General features: G+C 35.9%; 1 protein-coding gene across 8 annotated transcripts in view; it reads left to right on the forward strand.

The window, feature by feature from the left end:
* RAB23 (RAB23, member RAS oncogene family) overlaps positions 1-19,845 on the forward strand; it is a 34,698-nt gene extending 14,853 nt beyond the window's left edge. For 7 of the 8 annotated variants that reach the window (XM_023222962.1, XM_023222965.1, XM_023222964.1 and 4 more), the window contains exons 4-7: positions 10,203-10,359; positions 11,942-12,024; positions 12,881-12,973; positions 16,263-19,845. In XM_023222962.1, the coding sequence (XP_023078730.1) occupies positions 10,203-10,359; positions 11,942-12,024; positions 12,881-12,973; positions 16,263-16,402 (473 nt within the window). In that variant the 3' untranslated portion in view covers positions 16,403-19,845. The remainder of the gene's footprint in view (positions 1-10,202; positions 10,360-11,941; positions 12,025-12,880; positions 12,974-16,262) is intronic. The other variant, XM_023222969.2, reaches the window with a different exon arrangement.
* The last annotated feature ends 206 nt before the right edge of the window (positions 19,846-20,051 follow it).

Consider the following 20,051-nt stretch of genomic DNA (forward strand, 5'->3'; position numbering starts at 1 on the left):
TTTATTTATTTTGTTTGGGCACATTATTTTGGCTAAATAACTAATTTTGCTTTCTTTGTTTCCCATATAAGCGTTTCTCTCGAAGAATAGTTAAAATAATTTCAAAGTATTTTTTAAAACCCCAGTTCATTATTCTTCTAAAGATCTTGTATGTTAGCAAATAACACCTGGTACTGTAGACAGTTTGTCTCTGCCTTAGAATTATGTGACTCATGTAGGCATTCCCAGGCCAAATCAGTAAGAAGCTCTTAAATGCCGACTTTGACCCCAAGAAAATGACTGTATAGTCAGAGAGTGGAAGCTAACATGAAAAAGTAAAGCCCTGGCAAATAAGATGGCATTTGTTATGACACATGAAATCGCATGGTAAAGCCTTTTCAGTGTTGTAGGAGTTCAGAGAAGTGTGAGACACCTGTGAAAGGAAGGAACCATGACTAAAGAATTTAAGGCTCTAAAATGTGGGCTAAAATTTTTTAAGAGGCTAAATTAAACTTCCGAATGGAACTTAAAAGTTTCATTTAACATCTTCTTATAAAATTTTGCCCTTTTCTTTTGGAATTTAAAACACCACTTTCAGTGTTCCTGTAACTCAGCTGCCAATAGTGATTGAAGTGAGAGAACACAGTAACAAAAGCTTGGTGGAATACCATGTAGCATTATAGCCTGCTGATGCCAAGTAAATATTAATTGATCATTCATATTGACAAGCATTTAATACTCTGCATTTCACAGATGCTGTGGGAAATAAAAAGGCACAGCTGACATACTGATTATTCCTTCTATGACGTCCCTCTTTTCTGAACTTTTCACCGTGTCATAATTAAAACTTGTTTCCTAAAGATACAACTTCCTCTGCTGCCTTCTCTAAGGGAGGCTTTTTACCCATATCCCTGCATACTCACATTATTCAAGACTTAAAGGATGTTGGGCAGAAGATGTCTTGTTTCTTACTACTGCTTCCACACCATTCCTCCTCTTTTCTCCTTCAAAAACCTTAGCACCTTGAAAGTCCAGGTCATGAGACTTTTACCCATCACTAATCCTCCTGCTTGCAATGGTCCATCACCTTCCTTTATCCCTCCTTTGTGATAACACTGGCATCTGGCTCAGTTTCTTCTCCACAATTGTTTGGGTTACTTTTTGAATATTCAGCCTGTTGCTCATTTCCTTGTTGTTTTCAAGGCCAACAATTGTTTCATTACCCCAAAATCTAAATCTCTATAGTCTCCCACTCTGACCACTACTGCCTATGCTTGTGGCTTGCTAACTTTAATACCCAGACTCTGTCTTGAAACCATCAAGAGCTTCTGTGTTCATTGACCCTACTGCTTTTTAAATACGACTTTCCACATGGCTTTACTTCTTTCCTTCCTCAATTTAGTTTTTCTAGTCCTGTAAGCATTTGCTTTCAAGGACCTTTAACTCCCTGACCTGCAATCTCTGCATAATACTTGCTCAGCAAAATGCCCAACCCAGTTAAACCCGACTATCTACCAGTCTGTATCCAAGCACCTGAACCATATACAGAATATCAGACAACCATTCAGACTGAACTTTAAAGCTACTATCACATAACATGAATGAGTATGGAGTGCTGCCAGGCACTCTCAGTGTTCTTTACTCAAGTCTCTGTCATTTTCCAAAAGAGCTCTTTTGTGTTTTCTCTTGCCTTCACCTTGGGAATCCCTTCCTCCTCTCCACTCTCTGCCGATTTCTTTGCTTCACTCTTTGAGAAAATAGATGGAATCAGTGAAACTGTTTTATCCTTCCCACTATCAAATCACGTTCTTGGTTAAAACTCTTCAGCATCGTATACACAGGACTTTACAACTGTGTTTCTCCTTGTCTGTCCAGCGTCATCTGCTGATTCCTCACTTGCACTTCATCCTTGAAAACTCCCCCATTTTTTTCCTTTATTTTTACACTATGCCTCGAACGCTTTCTTATCTCACCTGTTGGCTCAAGTGAATTCAGTTGTCCTTAGGAGACAGTATCATTTTGGTTCATTTTTTTATAAAGTGAAATTCTACTGGTTCATCACACAGTCTCATTTTACTTATCAGATGCTATAACTTTATACTCTGACCTTAAGTAATGGATGAAATTCTGTATATACACACACACACACACGCATATATATATTTAATATATATACTTTATATGCATGTATATATGTATACCTATTACATATATACATATATTAAGTGTATATATGTATATATTAAGTGTATATATGTATATGTGTGTATATATGCATAAAGCATATATATTTATAAATGCAAATATCTATATATGTGTATATGTACACATGTTTATAAATATAAACATGTATATATATACATACATATACGTATGTGTATGTAAACATGTCTGTGTACATATGTACACATATATGTATATGTGTGTATATATACATATATTATATTTATAAATATAAATGATTTTGCTTAAAGGTTTTTGCTCTGTGAACTAGAAGCCCCAGGAAGGTAGGATCTACCTTGTTTTTAGTTGCCCCCATGACTGTTTCTCTAGATTTGAAGTTTTATTCAGAAAATGTATATTAAGTGTCTCCGTTGTTCTAGGGATATAATAGGCATAGTAAACCTTGCCCTGGCTTCTTTGTCTTAACTTGTATTTATATTCATGTAATAACATTGCTTAGAAATATATCTGAAAAGTTTCCTTTAAGATAATTATCTTTTTTACTTCTTAAATCTCCTTTTGTTTTTTCCTTTTAAATCTACTCTTTGGTATCATAAAAATTAAAATATATTCTATCTTAGTAGAATGCTAGTAGTTGAATACTAAACAGTCCTAAAGAACAGATGATATGGAAGCAGTTATGAATTATTTTTTCAAAGTCTCTTTAAACATCCTGTATTGAAAGATACAGGTTTAATGAAACTGAAATAATAGTTATGTGTACAATGGAAATTCTTCTGACTTCTTCATGGAAGTCTTCTTTAATATGTCACTTTACCCAACTTGAAAGGGAGCCTATGTTTGTGTGTCCTGGATTATCAGAGAAGAAGTACTTGAAAATAGAATAGATATATTGAATAGCAGTATACCAGTATATGTCTCTTGAAGAAATCTATATATATATGAAAGTTCCAAGTGACAGTGTTATGAACTTTTAGGTACAATTTCATATAAACACATAGTTTCTTCTTTTAGACAGGATTTACCACTGATTTTATTGAAGTGGCTTGCTTTTTATTTATAAATTTATACCAGTTATATAAAATAAATATACTTGAGAAATTGGGTGAATTCAAGTAACTTTTGAATATATAGCTTATTTTTTCACTTTTGAAAACGTAGAATTTATTGTAATAATGACAACTAAGGTTTAATAATTGTACTAACATATAAATGACCAAAGAAGTTGCCTTTCTAAATTGGTACCAAGGAAACTTGACTTCCACTGCCTGCTCGAAAACACATTTTGGTTTCTTGCCACCACTACTTACCACTATTTACTGTGTACTTGAAGGCCTCCCATCCACAGTAGCTTTGGTTATTCTCTATGGCTACCAGTTTGGATCCTGAGCACCTACATTGTGCTGTAAGGTTGAGAATTACATTTTTACTACCCCAAGCCATTCTTGGAGTAGATGGTATTGTTTTTTCTCCCAAGGCTCTGTCATTCAAGTAGATGATATTTTAATCAAATTATGAATTTCATCAGCCTTGACAGTATTGATTAATAGGTCTTAAATGTACAGTTTTATTCTTGAGTAAAAGTTATTTGTATTTTTTAATGGGGTTATTACCACTACCTTCCCCACACTCAGGAAAAAAGTAAACATAAAACCTACGTGGAAATACCAAAAAGAAGTAGGATTACTTGAGATTTTCATTATTTTACTTTTATCTACTGAACTTTGTCTTCTAAATTCTCTGCATGAAATGTCTGTTCTTTTTCTTTAGGAAATAGATGGCCTATTCCTTTGTAAGCTTTTGACAGTTTGATGTGGCAGTTATTACTTTTTAACCAATAGGGTTATTTTTAGAGAATATATTTGACATTATGTTTCTGTAATTTAAAAAGGCAAAACTGGCTGGGGGCAGTGGCTCAGGCCTGTAATCCCAGCACTTTGGGAGGCTGCAGCAGGCAGATCACCAGAGGTCAGGAGTTTGACACCAGCTTGGCCAATATGTTGAAACCATGTCTCTACTAAAAATACAAAAATTAGCCTGGTGTGGTGGCGCACACCTGTAATCTCAGTACTGGGGAGGCTGAGGCATGAGAATAGCTTGAACCCGGTGCAGTGAGCCGAGATCATGCCACTGCACTCCAGCCTGGGCGACAAAGCAAGACTCTGTCTCAAAAAAAAAAAAGGCCTATCTTAGTAATTTAACTTTTTTTTTAGCCAACTATATTAAAATGGCAAAGAGGGTGAGATACTGAGACAGGTCCTCAGTTTCAACTTCTTCTTTTTCTAAATGGTAAAAATAAACATTTATCACAATACAACATGAATTAAAGAAAAAACAGCAATTATACATAAAATTGAAAAAACAGTATATTGAACATTATTTTATGTTTTCCCTTTGGGAAACCTCTTTGGGGTTCCATTAAAATGCTTTTGGTTGCTGCCAAAGAAAAGGAATCTCAAACTGCCTTAAAACTACAGAGATTTACTGATTTGATAGAAAAGTCTGGAAATAGCATCCCTTTTAGTTGTTTATTCAGCCTGTATGTAACCTTACTGATTCTCCTGGCTTTGTCTCCTCTCTGTGTGAGGTACCTCCTTATGTTGATTTCCTTTTGGGTTGCAAGATTACCACCAGGAGCAATGAAGGCCACATGCTTTGTTTCCATGCTTGGGGAGAGAGGGTTACTTCCCACCGCAGTGGTTCAGATGCCCTGAGCTTTTCTCTGACTAGACCACCGTTGACCTGATTGCAGTAATGAGAGGGATGTGATTAACTGACTTGGATCACATTGTTCTCCTTGCCACCACCACAACTCCCACCTCCAGCAGAGAATAGGTTTAGTCTACCTAAACCATATGGCTACTATAGAGTGGGGAAAAGGTGTTTTTAGGGAGAGATGCCACCTAGGCAGTCAGACAGTATTTGCTGCTAGTACAGATACAGATAGTGATGAAATTAAATAGAAATAAAAGTAAGAGAAGGTAAGGGCTAGAAAGAATGAATTAAGATACAAATGTAGTGGTAGAAACACTATGCCATATACAGTTATGATTTGCTGATTTAAATCCAAGAAATGTGTTATTAATGATGCATAAAAATCAAACTAAAATTTTAAAAAGAAAAATCTTAGTATAGTTCATTTAAAAGACCCATTATATCAAAGCCATTGCTCAGAGGTATGATTATGGACTTGGAATGCTGGCTTAACTGTATAGTGAGAGATTTTGAAACAAGACCTTCTTGTAAATAGGTTACAACAGAGCACAGATTAGGAAGCCTCTGGGATCCCAAATGGTTTCTCTAAAGCTTTTTAGAAAGTCGACTCTAGGCAGTAGGAACCAGTGCTTTTAGTTAGTACAGAAAGATACAGACAACATGAAATAGATTTCTGTTACAGTTTTTTTACTGTTGACTTTGGTTTGTAGGAGAGGAAAAATATCTTTTTCCTTCTACTCTTTTTGGTCCTTGATTGGGTCTCTAACAAAGGATAGATTAACAAGAGAAAAGCTTACAAATTTATTTAATATCAGTTTTATGTGACAAAGGAGCCTTCATAAGGAAATGAAAACCCCAATAAACTAAACCTGAGCATTTTTATACCAGGTTTGAGGAAAAGTGCAAAGTCGTTGAAGAATGTGATAGGACAAATAGGAGCTAAGAGCAGTAAACTGGAGGAAACTTAGCAAGATTCATCAGCAGAGGTTCATTCAGATTCCTTTTGGTGTCCCTCTCTCTTCAGAAATGAGGATTCTCCTTTCCTCTGGGTATAGGGAGGTCACCTCTCACCTGAGGGGCTTATGACCTCCTTCAGGTGAAGGTCAGAAAATCCTTCCTTTGGGAGGCCGAGGTGGGTTGATCACCTGAGGTCAGGTGTTCAAGTCCAGCCTGGCCAACATGGCGAAATCCCATCTCTCCTAAAAGTATAGAAAAATTAGTTGGGTGTGGTGGCACCCACCTAATCTCAGCTACTCAGGAGGCTGAGGCAGGAGAGTCTCTTGAACCCAGGAGGCAGAGGCTGCAGTGAACCAAGTTCATACCACTGCACTCCAGCCTGGGCAACAGAGCAAGGCTCCATCTAAAAAAAAAAAAAAAAAGAAAAAGAAAAGAAAGAAAATCCTTTCTGAATTTTATGACCTGCTTCAGTGGAGAAGGGGCTGGGGGAGATCAAAGGGACCCTCCTGCTTCTGCTGTTTTCTCAAATTCCTTCAGCTTAAAATATTCAGTACATCAAGGTGCCATATTTTAGTTTAGCATGTCCAGAGCCGCATTACTGGTATCTCTTAGATGTGGTTCATCTCTGCCCCTATGAAATTCATGTGCATTCTTTGCCCTGCCACTGGGGGAAGCACAGTTCCTTCCCATTAGAGTTCTCTGCTTTTTGTCTGTTGGTTTTGATTTTTCACTCTCACTCTCAGCCATCGCATCTTTCTCAGGCTTGAATCAAGGCATCACTAGTCCCAAATGTCCCCCAGTTGCTGGAATTACATAACATCCTCCTTAACAGGTCTTGCCAGCATCCATTCTTTAAGGTTTGAGAGGAAGGAGGTGGTGCTAGCACCCTCGTCCATCCTACCGCACCTGTTTGCAGGAGAGAGGGTTTGGAGTACAGTACTTCCTCTAAAGAAATTCTTTACAGATCCCTTTTCTTTCTAACCCCCTTCTCATATTAAAAAAAAAAAAAAAAATCTTGACGTGCTTGAGGGAGTTCCAGAGTTGTGTAGCAGGATCATCAGCCATTTGCTTTCTAAATTATGCAAATGATGATCTATCTTATAAATCTTGGAATCTTTTATGTGTTTCATGCTTCATTGGTACCTCAGTCAAATTTTTTTTTTTTTAAAAAGGGTGGAGGGTAAGGTGTCATCTTTTGAGCTTTTTAAAATAAATATTAGAAAGGGCTTTTTGGTTATTAGGATTTTTCCAAACATAAAAGAACCATGATGAATCACAGTTTGACAAAGTATTTTAATTGTCTGAATGGAAGATGATATTCAGTTAGAGGAAATGGAAACAAGTGGTTGTCCAACATTTGTCAGAATTATTGTAACCATAAAAGTCATCCATAAAAAGTAATCCAGTTGATTTTGTTTCCATTTTAGTAATATATTTAGGTCAAATCAGACAAGGTGGTGCAGCATTTGATATAAAGGCTTGGTATCACGTGAACCGCCCTGCTTTGGAGATTTGTGTACCATTCTTTCTAGAGATTGTAGTTTATCTTCTAGGACTTATTTTTGCGATCTTATTTCAGATTTTTTATTTCCTGCAGTTCTTGTTTTTTGATTTTGTTGTTTATACTGTACAAATCCATTTTTCTCCTGTGGTTTAATAGTCATACATTCTCTTATTCTTAAGGTGATTGCCTTTAACTTAAGGCACTTACTGTCTTAGTTTGAGCATCTCTGTGCCCTCCCACTGCCCCACGTGAGCGGGGCAGGTTTATTTGGGACATGATCGCAGGAAGTATAGTGAAAGACTAGGGAGAATGAGGCAAGGAAGGGAGAAAAACCAGTAAAGTGTTCTAAGTATCACTGTGGGCCGCTGGGGCCCAGTCTCCCTGAGGAACCATGAAGAGAGGCGTCAGGAGCCCAGCAAAGGGAGGCTGAGGTGTTACTTCCACCCCACAAGAGGTATTGCTTCCCCCTTGGGGATGTATCAGAAAAGCCCCCAGCAGAACAGCAGAGCCCCCCTGCAGCACAGGCTGGAGGTAGGGCAGGAGCAACTGGCACAGGAACTGTCTTCACTGCTGCACTGAAGCCTGGCTGAGGGGACATGCCATGCGTGCGGCCACAGGCCTCAGCTGTAGGGTTTGTTTATTTACCTCCCTTGATTATGTAAACATCTTCCCTTTCTTCACACAAGCACTTTGGCACATTCCCACATTTCTCTGGTCTCTCCCCATTCTGTCCCCTGCTAAATAATTTTGGGGTTGTTGTGGACATACTTTATCTTTTGGTCTTTGATTTTTTTAAATAACGTTGAGCTTTTCTTAATCATTCTTACTGCCTATATCTCTGGCACTACCTGTTTTTTTTTTTCCCCCATCATATATGCTTCCTCTAAGAGGTTTTTATGGTTAAGTGTCTGAGACCTTGAACACTTGGAAATACCCTATTGTGCCCTCAAATTTAAATGGCAGTGAGCTGGACATAAAGCTGTAGGCTTAAAGGTAATTCATTGAGTTTTATGATAAAAAACAAATTTTTTTCTTTTTCTTTTTTTTTTTTTTTGAGACAAACTCTCTCAAGCTGGAGTGCAGTGGCACAATCACAGCTCACCGCAGCCTCAACCTTCCAGGCTCAAGCAGTCCTCCCACCTCAGTCACCTGAGTAGCTGGGACTACAGATGTGCGCCACCACGCCTGGCTGATTTTTGTATTTTTTGTAGAGATGGGGTTTTGCCATGTTGCCTAGGCTGGTCTCGAACTCCTGAGCTCAAGCGATTCACCTGCCTTGGCCTCCGAAAGTGCTGGAATTATAGGTGTGAGCCACCGTGCCCAGCACAGTTTCTTAAAATATGATTACATAATTTTTTTTTAAATTTATAGTTGAGGTAAATATTACAGCTCAAGTACATATAAGTGTATTTATCAGTATACTAATGTGATCTCTTCAGTTTTATTTTCCCACACATTCTGAGAAGGTCTCAGGGTGTCTTTGTCTCTCTCTTTCTGCATTTTGAATAATTCATTTATTATTTGGATTAAAACCTGTTTTTAGGCCAGGCACAGTCACTCACACCTGTAATCCCAGCACTCTGGGAGGCTGAGGCAGGCAGATTGCTGGAGCCCAGGAGTTTGAGACCAGCCTGGGCAACATTGGGAGACCCCATCTCTACAAAAAAAACAAATAAACAAACAAACAAAAAGCAAAGAATTAGCTGTGCATGATGGCACGGTCCTGTAGTCCCAGTTACTCAAGAGGCTGAGGGCTAAGGGGTCATCTTTTGAGCTTTTTAAAATAAATATTAGAAAGGGCTTTTTGGTCATATATCACCCCCCGGTGATATATAGATATATAGACTATTTTTGGCTCTAGAGTGTCTTAGACAGCCCAGACATATCTTGAGTCTTAGTAGAAAACTTTTATACCAGAGGGATCTGTAAGGAAGCAGTAATGGTAAGAAAACATGCCTTGATTTCAGGAAATCCTCTTGACCCCCAGGATGATTTTCTCTTGTTGCTTACATGCCTGCTTTTATCACCATGCTACCTGAATCAATAGCTAATAATTTATAAAACTGCTTCTTCTAAGAGGTTTCTGCTTATTTTTAGTCTTTGATGTTATCAGCCTAAAATGACAGTTGATGGTTAAAATATTGTCAATGGATACAGTATGGGTGGGTAAAATTATGTAGTTAAACAGGGTAAAACTAAGTTTCCCCCACCTCTCTCTCTCTCCCTCTCTCTCTCTCTCTATATATATATGTGTGTGTGTGTGTGTGTGTGTGTGTGTGTGTGTGTGTATATATATATATATATAACTCTCGGTATTGGCTTTCGAATTATGTTCCTTAGGATCGCTGGTATTCTACTGAAATAAAATAATACAATTTATTTAAAAAGTGAATAGAATGAGCAAATTATGATTTTTTTCTCATAAATTTTTCATAAATCCTTGCTGAAAGAAATTAAGCAAATGACAAATTTTTCTGAAATCTGCACTGAAAGAAATTAAGAAGCAAATTAACAAGAAGAATTTGGCAACAACCTCTAATTTTAGTTTACTATTCTCTCTAGCCTTTATAATGGAATTAAATCAGTATTTTATGGTATTCCAAAAAGAACGTGTATGGTTTTGAGGGTACTTTGACAGTTGAACACATTTGAGAACCACTGTTTTTGGTAAAAATGAAAATAGAGTTTATATGTTGAAAAGTAAAGAAGAGTGGTACAAAGATGAGTTCAACATTTATTTACATAAAAGTTGTTTTGAGTGGATAAAAGTTGCCCCCGTTCTGCGTGAGATTGTGTTATTAATGTAAATGTAATATGTTAATGTCAATAACTTGATTGATTGATTTATTGACTGAACTTACAGGAGCCCAGGCTTGTGTGCTCGTGTTTTCTACCACAGATAGGGAATCTTTTGAAGCAGTTTCCAGTTGGAGAGAGAAAGTAGTAGCTGAAGTGGGAGATATACCAACTGTACTTGTACAAAACAAGATTGATCTCTTGGATGATTCTTGTATAAAGAAGTAAGACGGCTACTTTTGGGGGAGGAGGGACAGTAATTCTATAAAGTTAAGACATTTTAATTTTTGCATAGTTTTACAGGATCTAGGAAAAATTCTATACTTTCATTTTGAAGGCTTTAATTACTTAAATATTTTAATTTACTTAAAATTTCTATGAGCTATTCTGTGTGATTGGTTTGGGTTAAAAAATTCATTCTGATTCCTAAGTAGAGAAAATTAAAGGAATAAAATTTGAAGGCTCTTTTAGAATTTCTTGTTTTTGCACAAGAAATCTAATTCTTCATGTTAAGTCAAACCTTAATATACTAAGAATGTTAAGAAAAGCATCCCTAGATTTTGTAATATCCATAATAAGTAGCTATTCTTGTTGATGAATTTGAATTAAGGGTTCAGATTCATATTGTTTTGTATATTCAGAACTCTTATGCTCAAATTTGTGAACAGATAATTTCTGTTTATAAATATTTACTCATTGCATTATTAATATTTTTGCTAACTTTGAAAATATTTGCTTGGTTTTTACCTTTTTTTTTTAAGTCTTCTTATGTTATCTGTTGCTGTATAACAAATTAACCCAAAACTTAGTACCTTAAAACAACAGACATCTATTATATCACAGTTTCTGTAGGTCAGGAATTTGGGAGTGGCTTAGCTGGTGGTTTTTCATGAAGCTGCAGTCGAGATGTTGGCTAGGCCTCTTCTCACAGAAGCTTCACTGGTGCTGGACCATCCATTTCTATGATGGCTTATTCACTTGGCAGGAAGCCTTAGTTCCTTGTCAGATGGGCCTCCCTTGTTCTCACAACACGGCGGCTGTTTCTGCCAGAGTGGGTGATCCAAGAGAGAGCACGACAGAAGCCACAGTGTTTCTTATGGCCCAGTCTTAGAAGTCACATACTGTCCCTTGTATGTTAGTGGACACCCAGACCAACCTTGATTACAGTGTCGGAGGAGACTACCCAAGGGGCTGAAGACCAGAAGCCAGGGGAATAGTGGGAGCCTATGGGGTGTGTTTACAACTCTCTAATGACATTAATATCAGGAGTCCACAACCAGGACTCCTGATAAAACTAAAATTAGGAGTACAATTTGGAGATACAGTCATTAATATAGTGACTTCGGATCTAGGCAGCAAAATTGTTTCACGGCCAGTAAGAATAAAATAAGTAATTCGCCATAAGATTTTTAGAGTTTAACTATAGGTGTTCTTAGGAGGAGAGAAAATTAATTAAAATATTATATAAAGAAAAGTGATATTTTCTTATTTTAGGGCTAGAGATTAATGACTTTATAGAAAAGTCTTCTGTGTACACATACGGTGTAATAGTTGGTGTTTATTTCTCAAGAGTAGTGAAGACTAAAATCAGTTCAGGCACTAAGTGAAAAAACATAGCTTTCAACTGATTTTACTTAATTGGGCATTGATATCAAGCTCCTTTAAAAAGAAATACGAAAATTTTCTAAAAGATCTGATCCCCCTTCCCTGCCAAACTGTATTCAGTAAATGTAATTAAAAGTGATTTAAAAAACAAGCTATCAGAAGGCACCTTTGTAAAGTATTTTTTTTTTAATTGATGTGCAGTGAGGAAGCTGAGGCACTGGCAAAAAGGTTAAAGTTAAGGTTCTACAGAACATCAGTGAAAGAAGATCTAAATGTGAATGAAGGTAAATTGCCTTTTAAGGATACATATTGCAAACATAATTTTATTCTTGCACTTTTAAAATTGTGTTGTTTAGAAATTATATTTATAATGAGAACAAGTTTTTTTGTCACTTAACATTAAGTAGAATTTAAAGGCATTCTACTTTTTTTCATTAGTGCTTTCATTTACTAATGCCCTTGAATACTTTTCATCCTGGTGAGGTTTTCCATTTTACTATTATCTTTGAAAAATGTAAGCTATGTATGTAGAGTATATGCAGTGTTTGTAGAGTATATGCAGTGTATGTACAGTATATGCATATGTGGTTTTGATGCCTACCCGTTAAAAATAACTCAGTTGTTTTAGAACTCCACGGTGTCGATATTCCACTAGGTAGTTACAATGACTTTAATTTGTTTAATAGTATTTCCTGGTTTAAGAAAGTGAAATTAGAGAAAGATGATCAGTTATTTTTCTCATTCTAGAATTGCCAATTATTTAGACTGCAACTAGATATTCTCTTGGATGTCTGTTTTGGATACTTTTCTTCACATAAAGAAAGTAGACATCTTTTCAAGACTGAGTCTGTTTAGTGTTGTTTAATATTAATCCCTATTCAGATACTTAGAAGAGCCAATCACTGCAAGTAGTATTTCACTCATTTACTAATAAAATACCATTACACATTTGTTAATATTATCATTGTACTCAGATACTGCCCAAATAATTTTTAAAAGTTGAATTTTTAACTAGATTGTATGCTCCTAATTCTAACTTTAAATTTGTTTAGTAAGTATAAATATTATAAATGATGTGAAATAACAGATTTACATGCATAAATCATTGACCTGGTTCTGGATGTTTTCTTTTTATTCTAGTTTTTAAGTATTTGGCTGAAAAATACCTTCAGAAACTCAAACAACAAATAGCTGAGGATCCAGAGCTAATGCATTCAAGTAGTAACAAAATTGGTAAGTACCTAGGAAATTTTAGCTCATATTTACTTGGTAAGGTTGTTTTCCATTCATTATTATTATATTTACTTTAAAAAATACATATAATATGCTAATTTCTTTCAGAAATGTGATTTAAAAGTGATTATTAAACTGATAACTCTGATTATTAAACTGATAAGTATCAGGTCTCTTGTTAAAAGGTATATTGCGTTAATGGGTTTTTTTTTGCCATTGAATTTTATAAATCCATTTGATACGTTAAACACAGCAGAGATAAACACTTTTTGTAAAGATCTGTCCTGTATATAAAGGAGCTTTATAACACTTACTCTTCTGAATCTGTACTTACACTGGCTCTTACCTTTTCCTTTTCTTACCATCTTGCTTATTATCCATTACTAATTTTGCTTTTTCTTATGTTAAATGCTAGCAAAACTTTAGCATTCCCTGAAGAACAAGTGTGTTGTATTCTCTTACACAATAACTGCCTGACCATGTCTCTCTTCTTGCTTTGGATTCCAGGAAAATGAGAGCCAAAGTTGCTGGTTCTAAATCTTTTGTATAGTCTCTTAAGGAATTCATATTTGTATTCCGTCCCCCTTCAGTACATACATAGAAACACATTATTTTCTAGACCTGTTTTAACTTAGATTTTTCCTGGATTCTGGCTTTTTTTTTTTTTTCCTGACTTCGCCATTTTCATTGCAAAATTTCTTGCCATCAGAGACCTTAAATGCTTTGTGAACACAGGACACTTACAATAAGCCTCTACCTGGTGTGGTCTCCTTGGCCCTACTCTTGTCTTCTTCATATCTAGTGATTAATGCTTTATCTAATAAGACCTATTGTGGAACAAAGTAAATGCAGATTCTCTTCATTCCAACATTTAAAGATGGTTTTGCCCTTCCTTCTGTGTAGCCTCCTGCCACACCATTATATATATGTACCCCATTTACTGGTTCTCTCAGAGGTCTTGATCTTTTCTGAGTATGCCCCATGCTTTCTTGCTTCTTCACTTTTGGTCATTTTTGTTCTCTTCTATTGAGAATGACCTTTTCCCCATCTTTTGTCGAAGGAACACTTCATTCCTCAAGGCCTTTCTAGAAAGTTCTCAGTTGTGTATCTGCCTGCCTGAAGAACACACAGCCTCCGTACTTCTTTCTTTCTTTCTTTCTTTCTTTTTAATTAAAGAAACACGCTCTCACTGTGTTGCCCAGGCTGGTTTTGAACTCCTGGGCTCAAGTGATCCTCTTGCCCCGGCTTCCCAAAGTGTTGGGATTATAGGTGTGAGCCACTGCCCAGCCTCCATCTTCTAAAAGAATAGACATCTAAGTCCAGGGCATTGCCAAGTGCCCAGTTCTACCTTCTTCATGTAGTTTTTCCCTTTCTTATGTATCAGATGCAATCTGTCCTTCCTTTGAACCTTCTGTAAGATTTTGTCTCTTTTATGACACTTAACATATAATTTCATATGGCATTACTTGTTTACTGTCTTGTCTTATTACATTGTAAACTTCTTGTGGGTGAGAATTGGTCTTAGTCACCTTTGTATCCCTGACAGTGTCTTTGGCCCAGAATTTTGTGTGTCATGGATGCTAAATCATTCATAAATTGAAGGTTTCATTTTGTGACTACCACAGTTCAAAAATGGAAACTATAAAGTTCTTTATCTTTTAGCTACTCATCACTTTTATCTGTGGGCCACTTTTTTACTGTTTTAGCACAAGTAGGAAAAACCTATCTTACTAGTATTAACACAGAATCTCACAAATAGCGGGGTGTGGTTGCTCGTGCCTATAATCCCAGCTATTTGGGAGGTTGAAGCAGGAGGATTGCTTGAGGCCAAGAGTTTGAGACCAGCTTAGACAACATAGCAATATCCTCTCTCTTAAAAAAAAGGAAAAATTAGCTGATGGCACATTCCCGTGCCTGTAGTCCCAGTTACCCAGGAGGCTGAGGCAAGACTGCTGGAGCCCGGGAGTTGAGGGCTGCAATGAGCTATGATTGCACCACTGCACTCCAGCCTGGTGACAGAGCAAGACCCCATCTCTTAAATTAAAACACACACAGCCCTCACAAATACTGTTGTTACTGTTGTTAACTAAAAGTTAGGTATTCTTGAGGAAGTGACATGATGTGAAGTTAATAAGTTATTAAAATTATTGTATTTGCCAGGCGCAGTGGCTTACGCCTGTAATCCTAGCACACCTGTAATCCCAGACGGGTGGATTGCCTGAGCTCAGTAGTTTGAGACCAGCCTAGGCCACATAGTGAAACCCTGTCTCTACTATAAAATACAAAAAATTGGCCGGGCGTGGCAGCGGATGGCTGTAGTCCCAGCTACTCTGGAGGCTGAGGCAGGAGAATCACTTGCGTCCGAGAGGCGGAAGTTGCAGTCAGCTGAAATCACGCGACTGCACTCTAGCCTGGCGACAGAGCGAGACTCCGTCTTCAAAAAATAAATAAATAAAATTATCATATTTACTGATTTCAAATGTCAAAGATAAATTGTTAGTCAAAAGATGCAGAACATTGTGTAGAATATGCCACAACTTAGGTAGGAAAGAGAATACATATGCATTTTAGCTTATATATGCATAAACTGTATCTGGAGGGATAAGTAGGAAGAGTAATAACATGCATACCTTAGGGGAGGAAAACTGGCAAGGGGTGAAAATCTGGGTGAAAAAGAGCCCTAATGTGACCTCTTTTATAGCCTTGGAACTTTGTACCATGTGTATTAGCTATTAAAACTAAAACAAAAGCTTTAAAATCATAAATCTGTGTCCATTGATGTATGAATGGATAAGCAAAATGTGGTATATACATGCAATGGAATATTATTCACCATTACAAAGGAAGGAAATGCTTCAGTGTTCTAACGTCGGATGAACCTTGAAGACATTATGCTAAATGAAATAAGTCAGTCACAAAAAGACACTATTATTCCATTTATATAAGGTAGAGTAGTTAAAATCATAAGAGACAGAAGATAGAATGGTGGTTGCTAAGGTCTGCAGGGAGGGGGAATGGGAGTTACTGTTTAATGGGCATGGAGTTTCAGTTTTAAAGATGAAGAGTTATGGAGATGGACGGGGTGATCGTTCCACAACATTACAAATGTATTTAATACCCCTGAACCGTATGCCTAAAAATGGTTAAGATGGTAGATTTTGTTGGATTTTACTGCAATTTTAAAGATACTGTAAATACTTGAAAGTATTACTTTTACTAACAAGCTGGATGCAACAGGTAACTCTGAGGCGTGTCAGTGGCAATCACTGTTTTCCCTCAATTTATACAGGTGTGTTTAATACATCTGGTGGGAGTCACTCGGGTCAGAATTCAAGTACCCTCAATGGTGGAGATGTCATCAATCTTAGACCCAACAAACAAAGGACCAAGAAAAACAGAAATCCTTTTAGCAGCTGTAGCATACCCTAAGATGTTTTGGGAGGAAAATAATTGAATTACATTGTGCAGTTCATTAAGAAACCCATCCAAGCTGTCATGGTATGTTACAAGGTTTTCAGCAGACTTTGCACCTAATGGCTCTCTGAAAGTGACAGACTTAAATATTGCTCTGCAGTGCTTTTCAGAATGTAGAGTGAGACCTCTGGTGGAAAAATTATTGCCCTGTGGACTCCTTTAATTTTTTTTACATTAGACGAAGCTTCTCCTATTTTTAAACGAATGCTATAGGAAATTTGAAACACAGGTTTTGCTGAATTTTAAATGCTGGAAAACATAAATGAAATGCCTAAATATATTGTTACAGATTTTAATACTATGGATCAAGGAAAGATAGCATTCTTTTCCTGAAATTGATCATCTAGCTTTCTGCGAAATAATATTGAATCTGAATACTTTCACAAAATAATACTGAAAGGTAAACCCTAAATCTTGCCAGCCTGCATTAGTATTTTGGCATTGGTACTTGTGCAATATCTGTGTAATGTAGAATGTGAGTTGTGCATGCAGATGTCTGGTACTGGAGTAAGCTGAAGGTATGTGCATTATTTAAGAAAATGTACATTCTAATTCACTTATAAAACCATTTACATATTGTGTATATGTTTTTATTTTCAAATGAGAAACTCTAGACATATATTTTGCAAAATGAGCTTGGGTTTAAAAAGCGCTTTGTGCCAAAAATATCATACCTAATTTTTATAGTGCTTTACTATCAGAATTTATAGTTTATTATATCTTTTAAAAGCAGTAAGCAGTTTTTGTCTGACGGCATAGATAAAAGAGGAGTATAGGAATTTGAATGCTAGAGCATCTCCCAGGTGAGCCTTATTGCAAAATCTTTTTGGTATAGTCACTCATAAGCATGGTGAGCTCCTGCTGTCATCAGGTCAGCCAAAGCCCCTTAAGAAGGTACACAGCACATCTGTAATCATTCAGGAGGTCCTGTGAAGTGTGGTGATGGATCTGACACCTTTTGCTGCTCACTGAGAACCCAGCTTTGAACTTACAAGATTATACTAACCATTTTTAAAGTGCACAAAAATATTATTATTAGTCTTAACTAAAATTACAGATTTTATAATGCCCTGCAACTCTAAACCATCCTTTTGTTTACACATTTTTGTATGGTATTTTAAGATTATCACTTCAAAATTTCTATAACCTTCAGTTTGTATAGCACTTTCTCAGGAGGTGTCAGTCCCACATACAAAATCATTTCTTTTACAAAATGATTTAACATGTAATCATGTGTCAGAGCATAAATTTTGTCACTTGGGACAATAGCTTTCCAGCTAAGATAATTGCGTGAACTCTGTGAAAACTGATTATCACTCATCAATGGCTTTATTTTTAACCTATGAATAACCCCTTTCAATATGCCTGGTTTTTACAGCATTTCAAAATATGTAAAAATAACTTTTCTTGGAAAACGTGTCATGAAGTCATTTTTCATTATTTGTACTAAAAAATGTTTTACGTACGCCTTTCGTGTTTTATCTTGTTTTTTGTTTTTTAAGTCTTCCATCTGCACTCCCCTCGTCCTCCTAATGTTGAGAAAATCAAATTTCCTGGGTGTGTCCTTGTTAAGTGATCAAAAGTAAATGTTCTCTTTGCTATTTTAGATTGAAAAATAAAAAAACTAAAGAGTAGATTTCGCTTTTCATTATATTGAAATGATCTGGCATTATCTATTTCACAGTAATATAAAATGTTTATTTTTATGTCACCAGTTGTCACTACTCTCATTGCTGACAATGACATAGGTTTTGGGGGCAAAACTCAGTTCCTAACAGTGGATACTGCTAATAAGTCATCTTTTCTACTCTCTTCAAATTGTCTCTTTAATTTTTGCACAAAATAATATTTTGCAGTAAATAATCTTTTGGTCTTTATTGGCAGAAAAATCACTTGTTGTATGTGTTCTAGTTGTTTTTCATATTAGTTGTGTGGCTAAAGGCATGTTACCTATATTTAAAAAAGTAATCTCTGAGGATAGTTGCAGTTCCTGTAATATTTGCAATATAATTTTATGTACTTAGTTTTATCTTTTTTAAAATAAGAACTGAAGAGAGATCTTTGTTACATATTTGAATTTTTAATTTGCACTGCCGTATTTTAAAACTAACCATAATTAGTCATTTAAAATAATTAAATAGGCCTGAAAGTCAGCCATATGTTAATTTCTCAATTTAATCAATTCTTAAAGCCTTCAAAAATTGACATTTTTTCCCAAGACCCTTCATTCTCTTAAATAACTCTAATTATTTTATGAAACCATGTATACTGAAGAAAAACTTTGCCAAGATTCCAGGCATTTGTGCTCTAATCTACTTTTTTAACATTACGGCTAATCTTTTGCATAGACACATTGCTGTGGAATAATTGCCGTATTTCCAAGTTCCTCAGGTTTCCCTTTCCTTTTCCAGTCGCTATGAATTAAATAGTATACAGAATAACCCACATAAGGCAATATAGTTAAATAAAACCAGGCTAAATTATTTCCTTTGTATCTGCCCAAAGTTGATAGCCCACATGTATTTTTTCAAAATAAAGCTAAAACTACCAAAAAGAGGATGAAGGCTTTCCTCATTATGGAGTGAAGTTTTAGGTGGTTGCTTTAGAAGTTGGCAGTGCAGTGCTCAGAAAGAACTCTCAACATGTACTCCTTGGACCTGTGAGTTTTAGGAAATTGGACCTTTTCTGAAGACCTTAGAATAGGGAGTTGGCCTTAGGACCTAGTGTCCCAACTTAGTGTTGGACCCTTTTAATATAAGATATTGTTAACGATTAGCATCCTTTTCAAAACCTTTGGAATAGTTACTGGTAACCTGATAAAATGTTCCCATTAATCTATCATTTGTCTGTCTGTTTCTCTGAAAACAAAATGAACTGATGAGGTGAAAGCTTGTTCCACGTGGCACCTACCTAATGAACAGGACTTACTCAGTTTTAACTGTTAAGAATGTCATGTGTACTATTGTCACTCCTTACGTTTTCAGCTGTAAAACATGTAAGTCTATCATCATACAGATGAATTCATTTGCTAACAAAATATTTAAAACCGGCAGTAGACTCTGAAATATTCAAACTCCTGGCTAACTGGATGATTTGGCTATAATAATCTTTATTAGGTGGTACTTCTTTTCATCTCTCTCTCAAAATATCTACAGTAGGATGTTAGTAAATGGTCTTTTAAAAATAAAAAATTTGGGATAAAAGGAAAACTGAATTCCTTCTATATTTTTGTTACTAATAAATAATGCTTTTGTAAATTTGAATGGAAAACCACTTGTATGTATTGCTATTTGGTTGCAGTTATACTCTGGAGCTTAATTTAAAACACACTACTCAATAAAAATTTCATGAAGGATGCATTCCAATAATCAAAAAATAAATGCATTTCAAAGCTAAAATTTTGTGTGATATGTATGATTGTATCAACAGTGTGGAACTAAATAGTAAAATATATAATGCAACTTCTTTAAAGATCAAAGCAACCTAAAATTATTTCATATTTCAGATACTCTGCCAATATTTAATAACCTCATTATATTGAAAGCAGTGCTAACAAGAAATGGCAGGAGGGCTACCCTAAAATTGTATATTATATGCTGGGAAT

The sequence above is a fragment of the Piliocolobus tephrosceles genome, chromosome 5, assembly GCF_002776525.5.
Source record: "Piliocolobus tephrosceles isolate RC106 chromosome 5, ASM277652v3, whole genome shotgun sequence".
NCBI classification, from domain to species: Eukaryota; Metazoa; Chordata; class Mammalia; order Primates; family Cercopithecidae; genus Piliocolobus; species Piliocolobus tephrosceles.